This window comes from Tympanuchus pallidicinctus, unplaced genomic scaffold (genome assembly GCF_026119805.1).
Source record: "Tympanuchus pallidicinctus isolate F22 unplaced genomic scaffold, pur_lepc_1.0 scaffold3, whole genome shotgun sequence".
Taxonomy (NCBI): Eukaryota; Metazoa; Chordata; class Aves; order Galliformes; family Phasianidae; genus Tympanuchus; species Tympanuchus pallidicinctus.
In genome coordinates, this window is record NW_026294747.1 from 55,450,825 (window position 1) to 55,475,401 (window position 24,577).

Here is a 24,577-nt window from a genome sequence, read left to right on the forward strand (position 1 = left end):
CGCTTAAGTGCCAGACTGTGTTTGGCAGCAGTCCATCTGTCAGCCCCAAACAATGTTGAACAGTCACACTGTGCTGAGTAGGAAGGAACATTGTGCATGAGGGAAATGACCTAATTGTTCACAGCAGAGCGTCAAAGGAGTTCAGTCTCTCTCTGGGTAAATTTTATCAATTAGTAATCTTGCTCTGCAAATGTCACTGAAGTAGTAAACTATTCCTGACTTAGTGGATGGTATCCCTGCCTGTGGTAGGAAGGTTGGAACTGGATGATCTTTAAGGTCCCTTCCAACCCAAACTGTTCTATGATTCTTTTCAACTGAAGAACAGAGTTAGTGCTGCTGTGGGTAATGGTGGTGCTGATGATAATACATACTATGTATCCAGTGATTGTACGTGTGCTGATGCAAGAGCACTATGTACAGATCACTTAGCACAAAGAGGGTAAGGAGGAGGGAAGTTTGCATAGCTGTGTAGATGTATCATATAACCTAGAGCACACCTGCCCCAGCTGGTAACACAAAGGAGAGAGGAGCAGATAGATTCAAACCTGTATGAAATGAGGCATGCTGCATCATACTTCAAGTAAAGGACAGAGAATTGAGCAAAAGGTGGTAATTTGGGAAAAATTGCTTGGTGGCTTTTGTTCTTGCTGTCTGGAAGGATGAATAATAGGTTCTGTCAAACTATCGACATTCTAGTATGCAGGGTCTAAGGTGTGTTTTCCAGTGGTTTCTCAGAGTTCTGACTTGAATAATCTTCTATTTCCCCACCTTAGCCTTTTGTGAGCAGTGTCTACACATGTCCACTCTCTGAAATACCTAGCATTATAGATTGCTCTTCTGTGGGAGACAGAATGTCACTTAAAGCACAGGTTACTTTGTACACATATTGCATAAAAGCACGGACTTCAATGTTTACACGACTTCACTGTCACACAAATGTCATCAGCTGCTTCACTCCTATTATTCAGCAGATATTAGGAATCTCTTTAAAACAAAAATAAACAAAACCAACTAACACACAAATCCCATGAAGTAAACAGGCAGCAACAGCTATGCAGGCTTGCTAAATACCAAATGGACTATTTCAGGAACAAGCTATTCAAGTAAGATTTATAGAGAAATTGTCATCTGATAAGAAGAGGGATGGGGAGGAAAGAAGAGGGAGAACATAAGATTTGTGCTCAGAGCACCAAAATTTATTTATGCGTGTTTCTTAGCTGTTACATAAATAAGAACTTAGAACCTTATGTTGCAGCTGTCATCAGTTTTCTGCCAGAAATAAATGAAGATTAAAATAAAAACAAACATTCTTTGCTGTGTTGCATATGAAAAGCATTGAAGAACCTTGTAATTCGAGATTATTTCAGCATTCTTTACTTTCTCTGTTGGTATTGCTAGGATGCCAAGAGAACTGCTGGACATGTAGGCTGACACTGCTGTAATACTTTTGAATGAAGAAGCTATGCTTTTTGCTTGAATGTTTTCTTGAAAGATAACTTGTTCTAAATTGCCTGATTCTTGTTTCCTTTCAACAGCTGCTGGCAATTCCTGTAGACAAAGTTGTTAAACTATACAGAAGAGAAACCTGGGATAATCAAGTTGATCTATCAGATACTTCCATCACACAGGTAGGTACACAAAACAGCTGCTTGCTATATCTTCCATACTCTTAAGTGTTCTTCAGCTAGAAATTTACCTTCTGCATAGGATTTTTTTCCCTTCCCACTTTTATTTCTGATCCTATTAACTTGATGTCAGAAACCAAGGCAAGAGATATTAGATGAGTGTCAAACTTGTCTATGTGTCTCTGTTTTTTGTCATGGGTTGTTCGACATGGTTTGTATCACAGCATTTAGTGACAGAAGTTGAGTATTCTGAAGGAGAGTAAGTGTGCTGTCTTCAAAGAATGGTTTTGCTGGGAATTTTCTGAAGGCAGTTCTGGTTTGGGAAGCTGGATGTGGTTTGCTAAAGATATTTTTTTTCCTTCTAGAACATCCATTTTATGCTTCAGAATATGAATGCTTTGTGTGCATTGGTAATACTTCTCCCTATAATTTTTCCTTTTTCCTAGCCCCTGAATGTTGTGGTGTGGTCTCCCTGTGGGCAGTACCTGGCAGCTGGAAGTGTGAATGGGAGTATAGTGGTGTGGAAGGTGGAAACCCAGGAGTGCATAGAGAGGTAAGTAATGCTGTTCCACAACGCCCATAATACATCCTTTTTGTTACAATAGAACTGTTATATCTCCTCCTTAAAACTTATTTGTGCAAATTGAGAACCATTGAATAGTCTACTTGAGATACACAGGGTAAAACAGTAAGCTTTCTGCTGAAGTTCCACTGCAAACTGTACAATCATGGAGCATCCCTTGTTGGAAGGGATCCACAGGGATCATCGAGTCCCAGCCCTTTGTCTCCACACAGTACCACCCAAAATCACCCTGTGTCTGAGTGCATTGCCCAAATGCTCTTTCCAGCAGCTTGGGGCCATGCCCCCTGTCCTGGGCAGCCTGTTCCATGCCCATCGCTCTCTGGTGCAGAACCTTTGCCTAATCTCTACCTGGCCCTCCTCCAACACAGCTCCATTCTGTTCCCTTAGTTCTAATTGCTGTCACCAGAGAGCAGATTTCCCAGTCCACAGCTCCTTCTAATTAAGTATCATCCACAGACTTAGCTACTATGTATTTGAGTGTGTGTCCAGATTGTTTATAAAAACTTTGAAAGGATTTTACTATAGCCCTTCGAGTCTGAGCCATCAGCCAATTGTTCACCCTTTGTGTTTTGTATGTTGGGCATTTTGTTTAGAGGGATACTGTGAGAAACAGTATCAAAAACTTTGCTAAAATCCAGAAAGATCACGTCTATTGGCTTCCATTTGTCATCTAGGTGGACAACCTTTTCATGAAGGGGAATTAAGTATATCAAGCACTGCTTTCCCCTTTGAAGACTGTGTTGGCTGTGAGCAATGACTACATTGTCTTTCAAGTGTTTTTCAGTAACTCCCAGAATAATCTCCATAATTTAACCAGGCTCTGAAGTGAGACTGACAGTCCTGTAATTATCAGGGTCTCCTTTCTTGTGCTTCTTAAAAACTGGGACATCTGTCAGCTTCTGGACCTCTCCAGATTTCCAAGACCCTATAAAAGTAATTGAGAGAGGTCTCAGGTTGACATCAGCCAGCTCCCTGAGATGCATCCCATTGAGCCCCATAGGCTTATAGGCTTTAGGTAGAGCAGCGAATCCCTCACAGCTGTGGGGTTGGCTGGGGTTTTATTGTCACTACATCACAGTCATCCAACTCAGGGCTCTGAGGATTCCAGAATCCAAAATGCAAATTGCGTTGGCCGGGAATCGAACCCGGGTCAACTGCTTGGAAGGCAGCTATGCTCACCACTATACCACCAACGCTGTGCTGTGCTTGCAAGAACTCCAGGAGGCAGCAAAATAAAGGCTTTAGCTAAAAAAATCCCATCTATCTGATCTAGATGGTCTCTGCAAGCACATCAGGAGAGAGGGAGAACACAGGCAAGCACAGGTTTGGAAGAGTGGTGTCAGGTCTGGGTGGTCCTTGCTGTGATGCAGGGCCACTGTTCAGGCTAGGTTTGAGCAAGGGAGCAAGAGGAGGGCTCTTGCCTTATGCAATTTGGGTGAGGCATGCTGATACCTAATTTCTTGTGCTGATGGGTATTCAGGGGCTGCCACATCATTCCCATGTTCTGCCAGGAAGCAACTTCCACTGATGTCTCTCAGGTAGGAAAGTGGCACTGCTTTGCCTTCCCCCACCATATGTAGTGTGCATAGCTAAAAGAACCTGGAAGCATTTCAAAGGCATTATTTTTTTATTACATTTTAATCTTCTAATTGATTAAAGAATAGTTTTGATGGAAACAGATCTTCAAGTTACAGAGTTCAAGATAGTTGGCAGTAAGATGCAACTGAGGAGAAATACTGACATGTCAGTAAGTCAGAAGGCAGAAAAAGGACAAATAGAACTTTATGTTGGTTAGTTACAGTGAGGAACAGAAGGGGGGCTTTATCTATCTTGAGTCAGAAACATGATTGTTACTCTAGTGCATATGTAAGGCCTTAAAGACATCGTGTAAATAATTCATGGGAGGATTGTTTTCTGAGAATAAAGGGAGGAGAAGATAAAGGACTAAATCATCAGTTTGGTACAAGAGAAACAGCCTAATGTTCTTTTTATAACTGGATGGTTCTGGAACATACTGTCTGCTGGGGAATTACTTTGTATTCTGCATGCATCAGGAAGCTGTTGTTTTATGAATATGAATCTGATTGATTTTAAAGCTTAAATAATTTCCTCCATAGAAAAGGAAGATCTGCTGTATTTTTTTAGCATAACTATTTATTCCAAAGGTAATTTATTAATTATTTGGTCACCTGTATATATATACCTATGTTATTTTCATTAGTATTACCAGTGCTTACAATAGAATCATAGATAGAATAATAAAACTTGAGGGTGTTTGTGCTCTGACAGCCTTAATAAAAATAGGGAATTTTCATGTTCTTTTTAGGATGAAGCATGAGAAAAGTTACTCGATTTGCGGACTGGCATGGCATCCCAAATATGAGCAAATAGCTTACACAGATACTGAAGGAAATCTGGGCTTGTGGGAGGATATCGGTGGTGGAAAGAAACCAAACGACGAGGTGATCAGCACCAGTTATTTCTTACATTAAACTGATAGCTTATGTCATCAAATTGCATGAAACGTTCTCTACTGAGTGTTGAAAGCTCCTTCTTGTGCATGAATTCATTCCTTGAATTCTGTATTCAAAAGAAGATGTAATCATAGAACCACAGAATGGTTTGGGTTGAAAGGGACCAGACCGTCTGGTTCCAACCCCTGCCGTGGGCAGGGACACCTCCCATCAGCTCAGGCTGCCCAGGGCCCCATCCAGCATGGCACTGAGCACCTCCAGGGGTGGGACACCCACAGCTCTGGGCATGCCAGGACCTCATCACATAGTGATGATAGTTTAGCATTTTTTCCTAATGCCAAATCTAAATCTACCTTCTGATAGTTTGAACCCATTACGCCTTGTCCTATCGCTACGCTCTGATAAATTCCCTCTCCAGATTTTCCCTCCTTTATATACTGGAAGGAATTAGAATTGTTAATAATAATAAAAAAAATAGGTAATAATTGTCAACTGATAATTAATTATAATTGATAACATGGTTTTAGGTTGCCAATACTGTTACGAAAGACTATGAAGATCTCTTTGATGGAGATGATGATGACTATTTAAATGGAGATATGATTGAACCACAATCTTCCCCAAACACTGGAGCTAATGAAGATCGTGGTGATGATGATGACCTTATGCCAACATCAGGCCATCCAAGACGGGCAATAATTGATGATGATGATAACTCATTAGGTACAGAATAAGCTAATTTTCCAGAGCTCTGTAATGCTGTTATTGAAATGATTTCTTAGCATCCTTTCTTGGCATCATCTATTTACCTACATTGTCTTATTTTTCCAGATAAGTTTTCACTGTTTTAATATTTTTACCTATTTTGTGCTGCAATAATAATACTTGGAAGATATCAATATATTTGTATGTGTTTGAAACTTTTAGATATTGGAATGATAAAAGCTAGTTCCAATCTACTTGAAAAGGAGGAGGATGATGATGATGATCAGATTGGTGGCTTTCCAGCTTTGCCAACATCATCTACACAGCAGCCTTTCTATGATGGGCCAAGGCCAACCCCCAGGCAAAAGCCATTCCAGTCTGGCTCCACTCCTGTGCATCTCATGCACCGCTTCATGGTAAATCTCACTTCTCTGTGATTATGTAGATGTAGTTGCTTTGTTAATATTGTCCTGGTTTTGCTTGATCTTAATCTGATCTTTCTCAAATCTATATTTGTATGTTGTGGTTTTGTTCTTTTTTATTTATTTCTTTATTTTTTAAATGCTTCACAGTGTGAAGCTAACTAGTAAAAAGCAGGCTTTGTGTTAATGCATAATTTTCTGCCTTGTGTTTTGGTTGCTTTTGATGTAGAAGTAAATATGTGGCTTCAAGACAGAAATACAGTTTGTACCTGTGCTGTGGAAGTGAAATGAATCTGTTTTGAACTTCCTTTTTAGTCAGAATTTGTGGATATTTTTATACTTCTAAGACTTGTACATTCATCATTCATTATTTCTTTATATATATATATATATATATATATTTCTTTATATATATATTTCTTTATAATATATATATATTCATTATTTCTTAACTGCAAGCTGTTAACGTTTTATTTTGTAAGGAGAAACATGGCTAAGCAATGAGAACAAAACAGTTTTTTGACCTAATTGAGCTGTTTTAGAACCAAACCCAGACCCGCTTGTGTAACTCTTCAGCCTTATTCCAGTTTCCCACCTAGTGCTGGTTCAGGTGGTTATCTTACAGCAGGCCATTTGAGGGCAGTCAATATGATGCACGATTTTGTTATTTCTTTTTAATAGGTTTGGAATTCTGTTGGTATCATTCGTTGTTACAACGATGAACAAGACAACGCTATTGATATAGAATTCCATGATACCTCCATACATCATGCCACACACCTCCCTAACTCCCTGAACCACACCATGGCCGACCTCTCTACTGAAGCTATTTTATTGGCCTGTGAGAGTACAGAGGAACTTGCAAGGTGAGCCATGGCTTTGCTCTGTCAAGCTTGTAGTGTGGAATTACGCTTACCACGTTTCATATAGCTCAGCTTTTATCACTTCCGTTTAGATTTTTGGCTTTTGATCTTGTTCTTTTATTTATGGGGCTGCTTTTGAGGAGGATTTTTCACCCCCACCCACGTGCAATCTTCAGGATATTTAAAGATGTATTTTGTTTCCTGTGGTTTTTCTTCAAATCCTTTTTTTCTTTTTTCCCAAACACACACATACTAGAAAGTGCATGCACTGCCAGCACAAAGGAAACTGTAAACGTGAACAATAGTCTTTCAGTCTGCTCAGATCAATGATAAATTGTGAGGTCTGTGCTATTTCTTTTCATAGCGTTGCTAAGGAGAGATGTTTGGAGATACCCACAGTCTTAGAAGAAAAATTATAATGTGAAGAGCTTAAGAACATTTAAGAGCAGCAGCAATACTATTGCTGGGTTTTTTGGTTGTTTTTTTTTTCTGTAGAAATATCTTGAAGGAAGAACTTTTTTACTTACTCTGACACAAATAGCACTGTGACAGGCTGAGAAGCAATCTTTGCCTTTGGGAGTATTATTTGTATGTATTGATTATCTGACGTTGGACTTTTTTTTTTCCCCAAAGTGAGGTGAACATGTGAGTTATCTATCAAAAATAATGGTGTCTGTGAATTGGTTACAGACAATTTTCAATTATTAAGATGTCAGAAACAAAGTTCCCTTTTTTTTTCTCCTGAAGGACAGCACGATTTGACAAATATGTAATAAAGGTTTGTAGTCAGGAGTACTGAGCACCTTCAGTTCTTATTAACGCTAATTAAGCACAACACTTGTCTATTTCCATCTGAAAATCTCCTTTCAGACCTCTAATGTGTCTCTCATGCTTCAGAGGCTCTAAGTCTACAGTGCTGGAGTTCAGGTTTGTTCTTCAGTTTTTGAATAGTAAGGCAGGGCTTTGCAAATGACTCCTTGTAATCTGTAGGATGACATTGTTCCTTTCCAGGAGAGCCACAGATTCAAGGGCTCTGATAGAAACTTATTAGCTTAGTGTAGTTGAAGTGCATGGTATATTTTCAGATATTTTATTTATTTTTTCTTGTTTAAATACATACCTCTTGTTCTTTTTCTCTCTTTCAGCAAACTCCACTGCATTCATTTTAGCTCCTGGGATGCAAACAAGGAGTGGACAGTAGATATGCCAAAGGATGAAGATATTGAAGCTATCTGCCTAGGTCAGGGCTGGGCTGCTTGTGCCACTAGTGCCTTGCTGGTTCGACTGTTTACAGTTGGAGGAGTTCAGAAAGAGATATTCTGTCTCCCAGGTCCAGTGGTGTCTATGGCAGGGCATGGAGAGCAGCTGATGATTATTTACCACAGAGGTATTTCTCCCTTCTGTCCTTTTTATGTCCTGAGTTCGTGTTTTCATTCCTTGTCTGTTCCTGGCTTCAGATGCTGTATTTGTGTAGTCATCAGAAGTATTTTACTTTTCCCCCTTGTCTTGATGATGGTTACACTGTCACAACCTGTAAGTCTTCAGCATCTGACAGTAAAGCATATGTTTTATATTAGGATGCCTAGATTAACTTGTGGGGAACAGGAGAATTTTATAACAGTAGCACAAATAGATTGAACTTAGGTTTCAGTCATGCCATGATTAATTACTCGAGGAAATTAAGGAACTAGTTGTTATGCATACTTTGTATGTCCGAAGTGGCAAGTAGTCTCTTGTCTGGGAGTTTGTTTGTGAATAACACTGCCTTTTGATTCAGAAGTTACCTAAATCTAGCTAAGTGACAAAGACTATTTGCTTTCTAACACAGTCTTTGACCAACTTCTTCCTAGGTACTGGATTTGATGGTGAGCAGTGCCTTGGGGTACAGCTGATGGAGCTAGGAAAGAAGAAGAAACAAATTTTGCACGGAGACCCTCTTTCTCTTACACAGAAGTCCTATTTGGTGTGGGTTGGATTCTCAGCAGAAGGTATGAAATTAAATGAAATGCAAATAGAATTAATAAGATAAAATTAATTGAAGTCCTGAACTGGGATCAGTTCCCTTGCTGTAGCACTGGCTGTCAGAAGGTGGCGCTTCTTTCTAAGGAAAGCAGTTTGCCAGCGCTGTCGCGCTGCTTGGGTGAGAGGATATTGAATTTGAGTTATGTAAAACGTCATTTCCCAGCAGTATCCACCAGTTCAAACTCAGCCACGTCATAATTAGTTGCCTGTCAGAATAATGCTCTGCATTTGTATCCAACAGGTACCCCGTGTTACGTGGATTCTGAGGGAATTGTGAGGATGTTGAACCGAGCACTTGGGAACACTTGGATTCCGGTGTGTAACACACGAGAGCATTGCAAAGGAAAATCTGATCATTACTGGGTCGTTGGCATCCATGAAAACCCCCAGCAGCTGAGGTCAGATATACCCCAAAGGAAATGCTCTGTTTGTCTTACCTTCTAGAAAGAGAAACTGGAAATGAGTGTTACTAAAACAGATACACAGTAATGGCTCTAGTTCCCGAATGTAATTCAGCATGGATGTTTCGTTACTAAGTTTGTTTTGAGTAAACTCTTGGTTTTATAATGTGTGGCAAACTAATATTAGCTTCTTGCCTTGGCTGACAGGCATGTGCACTTTGTTATGAAATCACGTCTCTGATGCAGGCACATTTGTAAGACTGCACTTTGCTTATGGTTGCTCTTAGGATTCTGCTTCTGTTGCTGATATATTTTTTTAAATTTCTGAGTTTTTAGCTATATTTTTCCCTTTTGTCCCTTTGAGAAGACTCAAATCCTGTAACTAATCTACATTGTTAGGCACAGATAAATAAGAACAATCTGGTACTCTGTTAATATTTAAACTGTGGCCACAAGAAAGATTCTGGAAAAGTGCTGATGTGCTCAAATAATTATCTAGCTGAGAGTGACCCATTACTTTCAAAATGTGAGTATTCCTCTTAATTGCAACAAGCACCAGAGACACTTAGTTGCCAAGCTTTGTGTGTTGTCTCATTCAGTGATCCTTTTCCCACTGGATCATAGAATCCTAGAATCATAGAGTGGCCTGGGTTGCAAAGGAGCACAGTGCTCACCCAGTTCCAACCCCCTGCTGTGTGCAGGTCACCAACCAGCAGCCCAGGCTGCCCAGAGCCACATCCAGCCTGGCCTTGAATGCCTGCAGGGATGGGGCATCCACAGCCTCCTTGGGCAGCCTGTTGCATTTTATTGAAATTTAGGCTGTCTCACTTTGCTGTTCATGCAGTTCACCACGAATGTGCAGGACACGTTGCATTGGTGAGGTGATCAGCTGCAAGTCAGTCCTCTTGTCTTTCTGCTCCAAGTGGGATGGTGCTGACCTCTGAATTGCAAAGGGCATTCGATTCAAAGCCACCAGCACACTGAAGATAAGGAGTGGGGAGGGTTATTGTAGGAACAACATGTGCTGTAATCAATGTGGATAGCCAGAGCACTAATGCTTCCTGTTCCTTTTTCCCCTAGTGTTTGAAACAGCAGCTTAGAGCTATGAAAGCAGACATTTTTGTCAATGCTTGTTGGTGCTGCTGGAAGCACAGCTCTTCTCCAATCACTATGTTGCTTAAGTGATAGTTACCAGAGCACTAGTTCAATGAAACATTAAGACTACGTTGTTAGTATCTGTGTATCTGCATGCCCTCCCTTTTTGTTTTCGCCCTCTGTGTGCCTACATACATCACTGTTAAGTCCAAAACCTTCATCAGAAAAAGCAGTCTGTGCCTGCTCTTTTTCCAATGGCCTTTTGTTGTTTGGTAGGTTGTGCATTTGATAAACTGCACTTATGTTTTGTAATTGCTGTCAAATTGTGTGTTGTGTGAGATAGAGATCTGTGTCTGTTCTGTGCCATACTTGGAGTTTCTGATGTGAACAAGAGCAGCGTGTGCCTTGCTGCTTTCAAAATCTTTTATTGGTTGCAGTGTAAAAATAACCCTTCATAATGCAATCTTACATCTTGCTATATTTAAGTCAGTAATTTAATTACTACTTTTTAAAGACCAAATCCTCTTAAAGTGCCTTGCTTCTTAGGAGATGTGGTTTAGATGATGAGGATCACATCTGCTTTTTCTTTCCCGTGCACAGGTGTATTCCTTGCAAAGGAGCCCGATTCCCTCCGACACTTCCACGTCCTGCAGTGGCAATATTATCTTTTACACTCCCTTACTGCCAAGTTACAACAGAAAAGGGACAGATGGAGGTATGGAATGATGTTGAGACCACAGCTGATTGTCTTAGACATCCGCATAGCAGGGATTATACAAGCTTTCTATTAATCATCTCTGCGAGGAAGAGAGTGGTACAAACTCTGCATAAGGCACCTGGCAAGGGAGGTTATCTGAGTTCAGGCTTTTGGGTGGCTTTTTTTCTGTTTGTTTTGCTTTACAGCTGGTTCTAGAAAAATACTTAATGAGGCTGTTAGAGTTGACACAAGGTTTATATTTACATTATAAATTATGTATATTGTATACGTATATATAAAATATTATAAATTACATTTAAAATATTTATTTATATTTATAAATAATCTCATTCTGATCAATAAAGGAGAATACCTAGAAAAGTATATCAATTATCCAATTTTTAATTGATTTGTGTATTACGGTGTCGTGGGGTTCAGCTGTAGTACACAAAATAGAAATGAATATGAAATGCTGGCTTCAAACTTAGAGACTGTCTAGTGCTGTTGGAAGTTTATTCTCATTGATAGAAGTGTAAAGGGTTTCAACAAGTGCTTTGCTTCTATGAACTCATTGGAATTCATGTTGAGGATCTATTTATTTATTAATGTATTCTTTATTTGATGGACCATGGTGGTTTGCTTGTTTTGTTTTGTTTTTCCTGTCCTTTCCAAACAATAAAAGGGAAACTTTGGGAACTGTCAGTTTAGCCTGAGGGAATGTGTACTTTAGTGTGTGTTGTGCTTATGAAGAAACAGATGATTCCTAATAGATCTAATGAGTGGCTTTGAATGAGCTATTTTTCCACAGAGCTAGGCTGGTGCAATAACCATACCAGTATTTCACTGGAAAACATCAGCTATGAGGGTTTTTTTTCAGCTGTCTCACAAATGAGTGTTACTCCTACAGATCCAGTGTTACTGTGGAATCCTTCCACTTTGCTGGGGGACAGAAATTACAAGATAAAACAATCAATTTGTTCAAGAATTGCCTGTGCTGGTAGCAAAGTGATAAATATCTAAGAATCATCCTACTGAAAGCTTGTGGTGCAAATGGGATTTAGAATACATGGAGTCTGTTCAGTTTGTAGATGGATGTTAGTGTGGTCTGTTCATCCTGAGGTGGCACTGGCATTTGAGGAGAGCTGCCTACCTTTCACCATCGTTATAAAATGAAAAGAAGACTTAAGAATGAATGATAAAATCCTTTGTAAGTTGTTGGGCATTGAGCTCAGAGCTTCCTTGTTTCCCCCCCACCTGACCTCCAGAATGTCTTTCTTTTTTTCAGGAGCAATACTGGCGTTCAGTTGTATTTCACAACTATGTGGATTACTTATCAAAAAATGGCTACGAGCTTGATGAAAATGCTAAAAGTCAGCCAGTGAAGGAACAGCAGGAACTTCTGATGAAATTGTTTGCTGTAAGTGCAAGGAAATCAAAAACAAAAACGATCCCTGAAACTTGGAGTAGATGGCATTTGATTTAAACTCTGATGTGATTCTCTGAGTGGAAGTTTGGCTCATCCAGTGGAAGTTGGTGCTCCCCAAATGCAATAAGAGGTGGATGGCAGGTCATGTTGTTATTGCTTATCACAGGATAGAAAGAAGGAAGGCTTCCTAACCAAAAATTAAAGAAAAAACAACCCTCTAAAAGAAGCTTGATGATTTTTGTCTTTATTCACAAACCTCATCATGTTCAGGTCCTGTAGTCTTCAGAGGGCTGTGTCACTGAGCTGTGTAACTCTCAAGGCTTTTCTCCTTCCAGCTTGCTTGTAAACTGGAGCGTGAATTCCGCTGTGTGGAACTTGCTGACCTCATGACACAGACTGTTGTGAGTTTAGCCATCAAGTATGCATCCCGCTCGCGAAGACTCAATTTAGCTGAGCGACTCAGCGAGGTGGCTGTAGAGAAAGCAAGTGAATTGGCAACAGCTCTGGAGGATGAGGAGGAGGAGGAGGATTTCCCAGCTCATGTGAATGCTGGGTAAGGCAAATTTCTGGGATTAAAAAGCTGGGAATGTTTTTACTGATTTCTTAACGGTGGCTTCAGAGGCAAAGTGGAGCTGATTCTGAGTTGCTCTGATTATTTTTTACTTCTGTTTTCTTCTAAGCTTTTGTTGTTTTGATCGACTCCAACCTATTTTTCTTCTCTTTGCCTTTTACCTCTTTTTCATCCACATCCACCTTAAGGCCTTTTACTTCCCTCCAGCTCCCTCTTCTTTCAGCTACCTCAGGGTATCCCACTGTGTCTTGTTCCCTCACCTCTAATCCCAGCTCTTCAAAACGAATGAAACATTACAGGTTTGCAGTTCATTCATTTCTTTATATCTGTGCTCCTACCTTTCCTCCTATACCTACGTCTGTTTTTCTGGAGGCAAAAGAAGTTTATTTTCCTCTCTCTGTTTATTGTTGTTTTGCATTTGTTTTGAACTGTGGAACATATGGGAAGAGCTGTGTGTTCTTGCTTGGCATCTGGATGATGCAGCTGGAAGGAAGCAAGTAGCTAACCACCAGTCAGTTAAAGCAGAGAAATGTCATAATGTTTTATCAGAAGCAGTGTCCTCCCACAGCAATTTTCTGTATGCAATTTGTAACTTTTTTAGGCAAGAGGAAGCGATAAGCTGAGGGATTTATCTATAGCCTTTCCCTTTTCTCCTGTGTGAAACTGCATGTTTAAAACTCCTTCCCAAATGGTCTGCCCCCTTCTGGAGCATGAATGGGAGTTGCTATCCCATGTCTGCCCACTCCGAGGGCTGAAATACACCACAGACACTGCATTGTTCTTAGCACCCAAGCAATTTAATACTGGCATTCTAATTAAGAGAAATGAACCTTTTGTTTACATGTGCGTGCATTTTAGTAATCACTAAAGAGGGAAATGCAAGAAATGTACATGCTATAATTTGGGAATTTAGAATTTAACTGGGTTAAACATGAAAACCTGCTGCCTAAATTTCAGGCTGAACATACGAGCCTCTGTTGTCAGGTGTGCATTTGTTTATGCAGAAAAGTAGCCTGGTATTTCTCACCATAGTGGAGGTATTTATATTTAAATGGAGATTACAGAAGGTGTCTTCTGTTTGTGTTTACCTTTGTGGCAAAGTGTCCTTAGCAGCCTTGTTGTGAGCTCTGAAGAAGGTGGCAAAAGCTTGCTCTTCGTGTTTGAGTGTTTGCTCTTGTGTGCAGAGCTGTTTGAAGAATGGTGCCTGCACTTGTACTGGTGTGAGGCTCAGGTGGTTTGGTAGCTGTGTGGTCTGTCTTAGAGCTACATGAGAACCACTGCAAGTGCTTTGTACTGAACTGCAGTGGTTAATGAAACTTGATTTTTAGTAATCACTGCATTGTAATCGGTGTAACAAGTGCCAAGTGTTATTCATCTTATTTCCTAAATTAGTTAAGTAAGTTAGCCTTCGTTTCAGTTTACTGTGTGAATGTGGTGGAGTTCCAGGCACCTCTTCCTTCCTGATGAATTCCTTCCTTTTAGTTACAGCACCTCTGCCACAGAGTGGGGCCGGCTGCCAGGCAGAAGTGCTCAGCAGGACCAAGAGATGGAAGAGGCTGAGGAGACCGATGGGTGTGAGGAGGCAGAAGGAGTGCCTGAAGTGCCTAAACAGAGTAAGAATAATCTGTTCTCTGAGTGGGATGGAAGCTATAGAATCATTTGAGTTGGAAGGGACCCTTAAGGGCCATCTAGTCCAGCCCTGCTGCTATGAGCAGGAGCACCTTGATCAGAGCCCCATCCAGCCTGAGCTTGGGCAGAAACAAAACAGAAGCAGGGCATCAACCACCTGTCTGGGAAACCTGTGCCAGTGCTTCACTACCCTTATCGTAGAAGACTTCTTTCTGATATGCAGTCTAAATCTCCCCTCTTTTAACTGGAAACCATTTCCCCTTGTCCTATCAAGGCATCTTATCTGGATGTGTTCTTCACAGACTTGATAAGGAATTCTGGAATTTCCCTGATAACTTTTAGTTTGGATAACTCAGCAGTATATAGCACCAAACAAGTAATCATAGAATCACAAGGTTGGAAAGGACCTGCAAGATCACATAGTCCAACCATCCTAATGGAGTTTTCTCTCTGTTTTTTTATTTTATTTTTTATTTCTTACATAAAATTTAGGAAAGGCAGGCACACCACCTGACAAAGAGGTGAGGTTCAATGTAGAAGCCAGTATAAATTAACTGTTTCTTTCACTGAGTTTTGACAGCTTGCAACTGTAGCAGGGGCTGTGTTTTCTGCAGGCTAGTTAGAACAGGCCTAGTGGTTTCTAATCCCTCTTGGCTTTAGCACATGAAAAAATATGCAACAGGTCTAACAGGGTGACATACAGAAACTTCTGACCCTGAGCTTCCTGTTGCCAGAATCCCCTGCACGACAGAGCCCACCTGATCAGGGTCTGTAGTTGCTGCAGAGTAACAGAATGTGTGTCTCCTGCTCTGTCACTGCTCCTCGTGTATTGTCCATAACTGCTTAAAGGGATCCCTGGGGAGTTTTTTTGTTGTCTGACACTGTTTCTAATGTGCTAGGTCACTCTGTGATGCTATTATTTGATTTCAGTTCAAGTCCTGCAGGAGATGAACTGATGGACCAACAGTTCACTGAGTATTCCCTCTTCAGCATCTGGGCTTTTACTTGCAAAAGAATTGTCAGGCAGTCTGCAGTGTTCTGATGTTCCTATCATTACCAAAGGCAGACTGTTTTTTTTTTTTTCCTTTACTTTGTCTCCATTCACCTCCTCATCTGTCCCATCCTGCTGTGTGTTTCTACGTGCTGAAAATATTCATTTGGGGACTTTTAAGTGGTGATCTGGAGGAGAAAAGCAAAATGAGTTTAGTGATTATCTATAGGGTATGTTAGCTTCTTACCTCCAAAGAAAGGAGACAAAGGATGGATGGATGGAAAGATAGCTTTACCTGTAAAACAGAACTACTGCTTTCTGGTTTACTATAGTTATGCCAATGCTGTAAAAAGTAAATATAAATATCTTATAGTTGTCTACCCCTTATTGTTAAGCATTTATTTAAAAATCATGCTTCTCTCTTTCAGACATGACTAGCTTTTCTAATTCAAAAAAAATAGGTTGAAGAAATAAGTATAGAACTCTTAAGATAAATCCAGTTAAAGAAGATGGATGGCTTTGTAAAAGCGTGTGCACAATTTGGAAATGCATGCTTTAAAGTACAGACTGGTTCCTATGACTTGCTTGAGTGTTTAGGATTTTGTTTGTAACTGGTTCTTACGTTTTACTGTACCTTTTTGTTCCAAAGGGCCAAATCCTTTCTCCAAAGCAGTCTCTGCAGCAGAGGTGATTACTCCTAAGTCTGGTGAGTAAATCTCCATTTATTCCACTGTAAGAACTTTGCCATGCCTCACCACCTCTGTGCCTGTTTTTATTTTCTGTCCTCTCATTGCTACTGAAATACAGTGCCTAACAGTGCTGTCAAGGAGTAACTTATGCTGATTGTTATGTTCACATTTTCAAGAGGTTCCTTATTCCTGTTGATGTCATCTTTACCTAATGATGCTCTTCAACACCACGCTGATAACCTTTCTTGTGCCAAGTGCTGAATCAGTTTGTCTGCCTGGCTGTGTCCTAAAGGTGTTCTTTCAGACAGGGAAAAATTAGAACAATAATCATTTGATTTGTCTTCATAATTACAGATATGTTCCTTGATTGCACTCACAGAGCAGAGTTAGTAACCCTGCCATAGGACTGTTAGTCTGGTTTAACAGGCAGGGCAGAATACGGTCCTGCATTCTTTCTTGCTGCTTCCCTCCTGCCATCCTCCAGCAAGATGAATAGGAATGGAAATGGAGGAAATAGTGGGTGTTCCTATGGATTTGTACTTGTAGGTCCAGTGTGGCTTTTCTGATGACTAATAGCTGAGGATGTATGGTATGACCTTCATGCAGTTAACAAAGTGCTTTTCTTTTTAGACAAATGCTTTCAAGCCTAAAGGGAACTTCTTTGCTTTGGTGTGGGATAATGAATGCCTCTGATCCAGTCATCATCTTTAATTTTCAACCAACAGAGGCTGAAACATGAAAAATGAGTGTTAGCCACGTTTTTTTGCAGATGAGGCTAATGATCTTTCCTCTATTTATCTACAGTGTGTGTGTTGTGTGCGCACGCATTTTTACATTCTTCTTTTTCTTTCCTATTAAATAGCTGTAATTGCATCAAGCAGCCAAGGACGAGTGAATCCCTTCAAGGTAAGAATCTTGAACAAGCTGGTTTGACTGTGGCGTTCTGAAAATCACAGCAGATGATTATATCTAAATAAACAGTACAACTACAGTGGAAATCTTGGAGGGACAGAGCATAAAGGAAGTGTCTGTTTGTTTGTTTTGCTAGGTCTCATCCGGCAAAAAGGACCCATTGGTCCCCTCAGCAAATGTTCTAGACACTATGAGCAAATACTCAAAGAAAATTTCTAGCAGTCGAGCTGTAAACAAGCAGAGCCCTCCAGTTATAAAGCCTCTGATTCCTAAGCCAAAGTCCAAGCAGGTAATGCTTCTGGTCTTTTCATGTTGTTTCAATAAGCAAAAAACAGTCAATTGAGTTTCACCAGCTTTCATCAAGTGTGAAACCTGTTGATTTAGTAAATCCTTGTAGATGGCAGTGTTCTTTTAAGCATAATGCAGAAATTGATGCAAACACAGAACAGGAATAAGAAAGTGTTTCTTCATTTGCAGAAATTATATTCTGCAGTGAATCTCGTGCTTTTCTTTTAAATAATGTGAAGTAAATATCTGCTGTGCTGAAGTTGAGCAGTTTATGTAACATTCTTTGGATTAGTTGTTCCGTTCATGGAAATGATTGCTATGCCTTTAGGAAAAGCTTTTTGTTAGGCTCTGTGATGTGCCTTGTTTGAGGGTGGCACTGCTGCATTTTTTCACTCACCTTCTTTTTTTAATGCACCAACTTCTGCAGGCTTCAGCAGCGTCCTTCTTCCAGGTACGCACAGCCAGCTGCAGTGAAAAAAGAGTGGGAGAAAGAGAAGAAAAAGCAGGAAATGAGCCCCCTGTGGTCCAAGTCACTGCACAGGACAACACAGAAAACAAAAGGTGAGTGAACACTTGCTGCTCAGTGCCATAGTCTGATCTTGATAGAACAGCAAGTCCAACAACTGCTTGTTTCTGAAGACACAGGGCTAGCCAAGGTGCCTTAATATCAAGGTTGAAGTTTTAGCTCACAAGTTGTCACATTTGGGGGTTTTCTTCAGAAGAACAGCAAACTGGTACTTATGTTGTGGCAGTTTGATAACATGCTTATTACATCCACAGTGCCAGAGCAGAGAAAGTTCCTGTTTATTCAATCTTTCCAGTTATGCATGGCAGCTTTATTCAAGGTGTAAGTTTTGCATCAGCCTGAAACAAATCCATAGAGTGTGTGCATGAATGTGTGGATGAATAATAAACAAACAGTGTGTAATGCACAGTGTGTCGTTTCAGGGCTGTAAGCAACAATTTCTGCCTTGATGATTTTGAAACTGATAATAACCTTTGAAAGATAAGCCATGCTGCTGTACTCTTTCCAAATACAGGGAAAGCTTAGCATTAAAACATGCCTAGGCAGACTCAAAGATCTGAAAGCTAAACGTTGTATGTGGATGTGTAAACGGTTAATTTTAATATGGGAGCTGCTGGTTTGCTTTGTGCTGTGTATTTTTGTTTTACAGTTTTATTCCTATACTTTTTAAGGAAAAACAGAAAGCCAAAAACTGGCATCACTGAAGCAATATATCTCTTTCTAGCTAACACTCTTAATACATGTTATTCCTCTGCAGCAGGTGTATTTTCCACAATCCCAGTCCTCATGAAACTTGCATTATTATAATGACTTTTCATTCAGACTTCATTTAGCTGAGGAAGTCAAATGTAATTATTATTCATTTGGACTACTATTCTCTTCATTGGCCTTAACAGATAAGGTTCTAAAGCATGGGACAAAGAGAACTGTGAAAAGGATTAGCTGAAAGGTGCTACAATGTGCTCTGCTTTTAGGCTGAGGAGACCTTGTCAGAAAGGAAGAGAACCATTATGCTTTATCATTCTGAACCTGAAATGTTAATCTCCACATCTATCACAGAATTAATAAACACACTTGGATTAGCCTTGCCTTGTCAGCATGTTCTGTTAGCATACAGCAAGAGGAGAAAGTGAGCTGCTGACTATATATGCTGTTGCTTTGGAGAACAAAAAACCTTCTCAAGTGCTGTTTAGAAATGATATATTGGGGCATCTGGTTTTCTTGTAACCTTCATTAGCTGACATTCTTTCTGTGCTTGTTTAAGACCAAAGACAGGTTTCCAGATGTGGCTAGAAGAGAACAGAGCAAACATTTTAACAGATAATCCTGGTCTGAATGAAGCAGAAGTAATAAAAGAAGGCATGAGTCGGTTTAGGATTCTGTCAACAGAAGAAAGAATGGTAAGAAATGTTCTCTAATTTATTTTTATTTTAGATTTCTTTCTTCCCTCACCAATTTTTTGGATTATTTCCACTTTTTTTTCCTTTATATTCCACTGTTGTCCCTCCTCAGGAACTTCAGTTTTGAATTGGACCATGATCTAAAACGTACACTTTGTGAAAATATTGCCTGTGTTGATGTCTTAAGAATTAACAAAACAGAAAGCTGCTTTCCCAAAATGGGGCATCTGGGAGAAATGTAATCAATGGAGAAATAACAAGTGAGAAGGGAAGGAGTTAAAAGTGATACAGTGAGACTTAATTCATTGGGGCTTGGTTCTAAAGCCTTTTGGCTTTCTTATGTGTCCAGAAAGACCATTAAAGCCTTCGGTTTCATTTGCAGGCTCAAAGGAATTGTACTTTTGAAGGTGAATGCTGTTACAAAAGAAAAGTGAGGACATTTTACTCAACTCGATTAGCAGCCTCCCTTAGTTCTTAACAGGAATTACTCCATTGCTCCCTTACAATCAGAGAAAGAGGGCATGTAAAATAATGCAGTGCATTTTGTGGCCTGCTGTGTCCTTTTCTACTTAACGATGTGCTTTCTTCACAGGTGTGGACTGAGAAAGCAAAAGGTGGAGCAGGAAATGATTCCACAGAAGATAAAAAACGGAAGCGTCCCACAGCTGCTGAAGATGAGGTGAAAAGGAATGAGGAGCAAAAATCGGAGGAGTCGAATGTATCCAAAAAGAAGAAGCCTTTAGATCAATCAACCAATGTCAGACTGTCATCTTTTGCATTCAAGCAGAGCTAAATAATACCAGCAGAGCTGGTACCTCCTCAGCATCTGCTTTCTCAGTGCAGTTATGCAGTGTTTTCAGAAATGTGCTGCTGCACTCAAAGAGCACTAGCAAAAAGGGAGTGCCTTGCTCCAAATGTTTTTAGAAAGTATTTTGTGATCGACTCTTTAGAGAAATGTTGAATCCATTCATCAGGTCTCTTTGCAAGTTGCTAGTGTAAAGACAGACAGAAGAACTAATGCTAATGGACCTGTTACCTAGAAGTGCAGTGCCACAGTTTTGGGCAGCCATGTGTCTGCACGCTCAGAATATTTGGTGCTAAATATGGGTGAGTTGTTTTGGGGAGCATATGCTATGTACAGAACTGTCCTGTGGTTTTAGAGCCGTGGCTTCTCTACCATTCCTTCTGCCTGCTGCAAACACTTGTAAGAGAAGGACAGTGCAAGGAATGAGAAGGAGGGGAAGATGATGACTTAACATCTTGATGGTCAGCTGCAGTGTCAGCATGTGAGGCAGTCGCTGAGAAGCCTGACCCAGGCTGGGACAGCAAACCAGGGCAGGTAGGACCGAAGCTGAATTAGGAGTTAGGTGTGCAAAAACAAGCCATGCCAGACTGTGCAAATGTGCTTTCCCTGTCTGTACTTCAGTGCTCAGAAATTGTGTGCATTGTTCCACGTGTTTGTTTTTAAAATGAAATGGGATTGTTCCTTTCCTTTACAGTTTTTGTAATTAAACAGACTTTAAGGCAGTCATATTTACCCTTCTTTGGGGAAGAGGCAACGTGTCTAGTAGATACATTTGAAAGAAATTCAAGTTTCAGAACTTTTTTTTTTTTGAGATAAACCAATTTAACATAACAGCATCCTGTTTGTTTTTTTTTTCTGGCTTTACAAATCTTTTTATTCTTCATTTCTCTTCATTTTATTACTGAAAAGCCAAATGATTCTCCATTGGGAAGACATTTTTAACATTAAAATATGTAGGTTGAAGATCCAGAGCGATTTTTGTACATTGCAGAGGTGTTCTGCAAAGAAAAACCCCTCCTGTTTTCCCTGTACTTAGAAAATAGAAGGGTCATGATGTCAGCTGGGATGGTAAACACATAGGGAAAAATCTTAAGACCCGTTAATTTAAATCCCTTTTTTAGATCCACTGTTCTTGTAATTGTTTCTCATGTTATGGTTCAGTGCTGACAGTAAGTAAGAATTAATGTAAGTTTGTACTTACACAGAGGGACTGCATTGACACAGCAGAAAATCCAGAAGAGTAGTGGGATATTCCAACAATTGTCTGCATACTTTGAGAAGAATTGATGGTATTGATGGCTGTACAGGATGTTTTAGGCAGCAAGGCATATTTCAGCATTTGGGTTTACTGAAGAACAACAGGATAGCAGTGGTAAGAAAAACATCCTGATAGAAAATCACTATGGGCTTAGTGAACTGTGTAATGTTGTTTTTCTGCTGGACTGGGTAATTGTGATGACAGTTTAGAGTCCTCATCATGGTCCTGGGAGATGGGGTGAGTGGGAATGGACAACGTTTCTTTTTTTCTTCATATTCAAACTGAGCTACCTGCCCAGTGTCCTTTTATGCAGGCCAAAATACAAGAAGAAATTAAGTCTCCAGGGCTCCCTTATGAAGGCTGCATCGTGTACTTGTGCAGTGCATTGATATCTTGGGCTCATGACATTGAAGTCCTTTGCAGGCTCAAAAGGTGAGCTGAAAATTCAGGTAGATAAGAAAAGAGTCTGGAACTGGCTTAGAAATGTACTCTGTCTCCCAAATTATGATGGGGAAAAAAAAAAACACCAACAAAACATGACTAAGATGGAAATCCTTTGAAAAGCAGAATGTTCAGATTGGGTGACTTTGGGAACATCTGGGCACATGTCAGTGAATTATTTCTACCTTATTCCTCCTGAGCAGGATGCTGACTGGTAGCTTCTGATGCAGTGGCATTGTTTTGGAGGGAAAAAGAGTGCTGCTGATGAAAGAGAAACAGAACCAAGCTGGTCTGTAGATCCAGCTGTTGGGTCTGTGTCTGTTTGCTGTCTCACATCTTCAAATTGCACAAATCCAGCACAGTTCCTGCTCTGCAATGGAAGCAGGTAGGTACAGCTGGTCCCACGAAGCATCCAAAGTCCTTTTGGCTCCTGTAGGAGGGAGGAAACATCCAAAGTAAACTTGCAGAAAAGTTTTCTGGCTGGTTTCAGAGAGCTGGATCTTTGCAATCGCGTGGCTCTTCTGAACAAACATGCCAAAGGTCTGTTTTGAGGGAGACTCCTGGATTTAGTGGATGAATTCATGGAAATAACTGAGAGGACGTCAGATTCCATTTGCAAGTCCCCAGTTCCTGTTTGCTTTTCTCCTGGCTTAATTTTTGTTTTATATTTTTTGTGGGTTTCATCAGACCCAATGTCCACAGCCTGGAGGCCACAGTCTGAATCTGACTGCTGTGCACGGGGCTGGAAAGCAGCAGCAGAACTGCTTCCTACATTACAGCTGGGATCTCAGAGGTAGGGGGCTGGAGGTGGTGGTGTGCCCTTCTTGCAGTCCTCTACTTTGCAAAATGGTGGAGAGGTGCAAAAAGGAACAGCATTTTAGCCCTGGCATTTAATTAAGCCTTAACTAAGCACTGCTGCTGGCCCCAGCACCAAAATTAGCAGCCAGCAGCAGCACCTGCCTTGCTTCCAGACCCCAGCTCTTTCATCACAGCTGCACTCCGCTCCATTGCCCAGCTGCAGGCAGAGCTGCAAATAACCTCCCAGTGCCAGGAGGCTTCCACCTGGCTGGGCAGTGCCAAGCAGAGCTGGGTGTTTACAGAACGATGAACTCAAACCCACCAGAAAACATGGAATGGATCTTTAAAGAAAACTTAAAACCTGACTAGCTGTTTTTCTTTCAAAATAGGACTTAATTCCCAGCTGTGGGGCTCTGTGCTCACCCCACGCCTGCAGTGCAGCAATGGAAAACGCTGCTGCATCTCAGCCTGCTCCCCTGCTACTGTCACAGCTCCTTTCCACATCCCAGGAGCACAAAGCATCTCCTCTCCCTCACTCTGCTTCTGACTGCTGCGTTCTTCCATTTCATCGTGTTATTTGACCTTAAAGACAATCCCATGCCAAAACCTGCTGTCTTGTTTTGCACGTGGGGTATTCTGTTGTACATCAACAGATCGAGTCGTGCAACACATCCAGCTTTGCAGGACAGATACAACTGCCAAAAACCAGCAAAAAAGACTCCTAGCAGAGGGTGCAGCCTGCTGGCCTTTCAAAGCAGTGAGCATCCACCTGAGCTCTGCAGCTGGAGAGCATGGCAAGCCCTTTATCTCTGGAGAAGATCTATAAATGGACGACTTGGCGTGCTGGAGCATTGCAGACCTGTTTGATTTCAGAGGGAGTGCCAGGCTCACAGGAAGCCAGTCATTTATTCCGAGAAAAGAACACTTGTACTGTAAAGCAATAAGGTTTGTATTCACCTCCCAAAGAATATTTTCTTTGGCTTTCCAAGCTTTGTAATATAATTCTGCTGCAAAGGAAAACAATGGCCCAACTCATTCGTTTACTTAGAGGCAGGCACCATGCTGATCTTTACCTGAGCTGTGAAGAGCCACTTGACGCAGGACTTGAGTGGACACAAATGGTCAGGAAATGGGGGTGAACAATTTCAAGTGCTGTGTTGCCAGAGAGCAGCCTGCTCTGCAAGTGGCTTTATTGATCCTGGGCTAATAATGCTGGGAAGCAATGGAGTGGGGAGATGCACGGGCACAGCAAGCTCCACTGGTGAAGCTGAAGCCATCCGTGGTTCAGAATTGGGACGGAGAGCTCAGCAGGGCTGTGCTGGGGCTACGCTCTGGCTCAATGCTAATGGTGCTATTGATCTGCATTGCTCTCCTGCCTGAGCTCTTAGCAAGACATCAGGCCGACACAAATCGCTGCGGATGGGTTGAGGAGGAGGAATTTGTCAGCTCAGACTTTAAGTGCTGAGTTCAGTGGCCAGTGCTCCTACTTGAATCAATGGCAGAAAAAATACAGCGTGTGATTTAATTCTGCCTTTTAATGGCTGTCAGTGCAGAAATTGCATTTAAGAAATGCTTTTTAGATGGCTTCACTTGGCCCAGAGAATACTGCCCAGGTTCTTCCTCAGCCATTCTGGCACAGCAGTGGTTCCCTTAAGGAGTTCTTAGTGGTCGTTGTTGCCCAGTGGGCACTGGGGTTAATTAATAGAGAATTGTTGATAAAATCTTGGCCCGAGGAGTACCGAGGAACATAGGCACCTTCGGAAACTCCTTTGGTTCCAACGACTAAACCCAGCAGCACATCCCCATTGAATGCAGGGCTGCAGGTGGGAGCACAGAAACACCAGCACATGGAATTATCCCATATGATGGGAACATACTGATGAATATGTAATTGCATGTGGAATGAATGACGGATTTCCATCATGGAAAAGCGCTGTTTGACATATCCCAAGACCC

At 41.0% G+C, this 24,577-nt stretch overlaps 1 protein-coding gene, 1 long non-coding RNA gene and 1 other non-coding gene across 3 annotated transcripts in view; 1 reads left to right on the forward strand and 2 right to left on the reverse strand.

Moving 5' to 3' along the window:
- The window catches only part of WDHD1 (WD repeat and HMG-box DNA binding protein 1), a 30,976-nt gene extending 10,021 nt beyond the window's left edge, over nucleotides 1-20,955 (forward strand). The window contains exons 8-26 of the mRNA XM_052696529.1: nucleotides 1,536-1,628; nucleotides 2,072-2,178; nucleotides 4,535-4,670; nucleotides 5,210-5,405; nucleotides 5,610-5,803; nucleotides 6,491-6,675; nucleotides 7,818-8,059; nucleotides 8,523-8,660; nucleotides 8,936-9,092; nucleotides 10,791-10,905; nucleotides 12,173-12,304; nucleotides 12,649-12,866; nucleotides 14,367-14,497; nucleotides 16,154-16,210; nucleotides 17,056-17,099; nucleotides 17,242-17,394; nucleotides 17,821-17,954; nucleotides 19,184-19,319; nucleotides 19,912-20,955. Of these exons, the coding sequence (XP_052552489.1) occupies nucleotides 1,536-1,628; nucleotides 2,072-2,178; nucleotides 4,535-4,670; nucleotides 5,210-5,405; nucleotides 5,610-5,803; nucleotides 6,491-6,675; nucleotides 7,818-8,059; nucleotides 8,523-8,660; nucleotides 8,936-9,092; nucleotides 10,791-10,905; nucleotides 12,173-12,304; nucleotides 12,649-12,866; nucleotides 14,367-14,497; nucleotides 16,154-16,210; nucleotides 17,056-17,099; nucleotides 17,242-17,394; nucleotides 17,821-17,954; nucleotides 19,184-19,319; nucleotides 19,912-20,112 (2,769 nt within the window). The 3' untranslated portion in view covers nucleotides 20,113-20,955. The remainder of the gene's footprint in view (nucleotides 1-1,535; nucleotides 1,629-2,071; nucleotides 2,179-4,534; nucleotides 4,671-5,209; nucleotides 5,406-5,609; nucleotides 5,804-6,490; nucleotides 6,676-7,817; nucleotides 8,060-8,522; nucleotides 8,661-8,935; nucleotides 9,093-10,790; nucleotides 10,906-12,172; nucleotides 12,305-12,648; nucleotides 12,867-14,366; nucleotides 14,498-16,153; nucleotides 16,211-17,055; nucleotides 17,100-17,241; nucleotides 17,395-17,820; nucleotides 17,955-19,183; nucleotides 19,320-19,911) is intronic.
- Nucleotides 3,333-3,404, reverse strand: TRNAG-UCC (transfer RNA glycine (anticodon UCC)). Its single transcript has one exon. It is a non-coding gene; the product is annotated as a tRNA-Gly (tRNA).
- On the reverse strand, nucleotides 12,697-23,794 carry LOC128087278 (uncharacterized). The gene is made up of 4 exons (XR_008209755.1): nucleotides 23,391-23,794; nucleotides 21,326-22,253; nucleotides 17,791-17,858; nucleotides 12,697-12,784 (listed from the first exon to the last, which is right to left on the reverse strand). It is a non-coding gene; the product is annotated as an uncharacterized LOC128087278 (long non-coding RNA).
- Nucleotides 23,795-24,577: the final 783 nt, after the last annotated feature.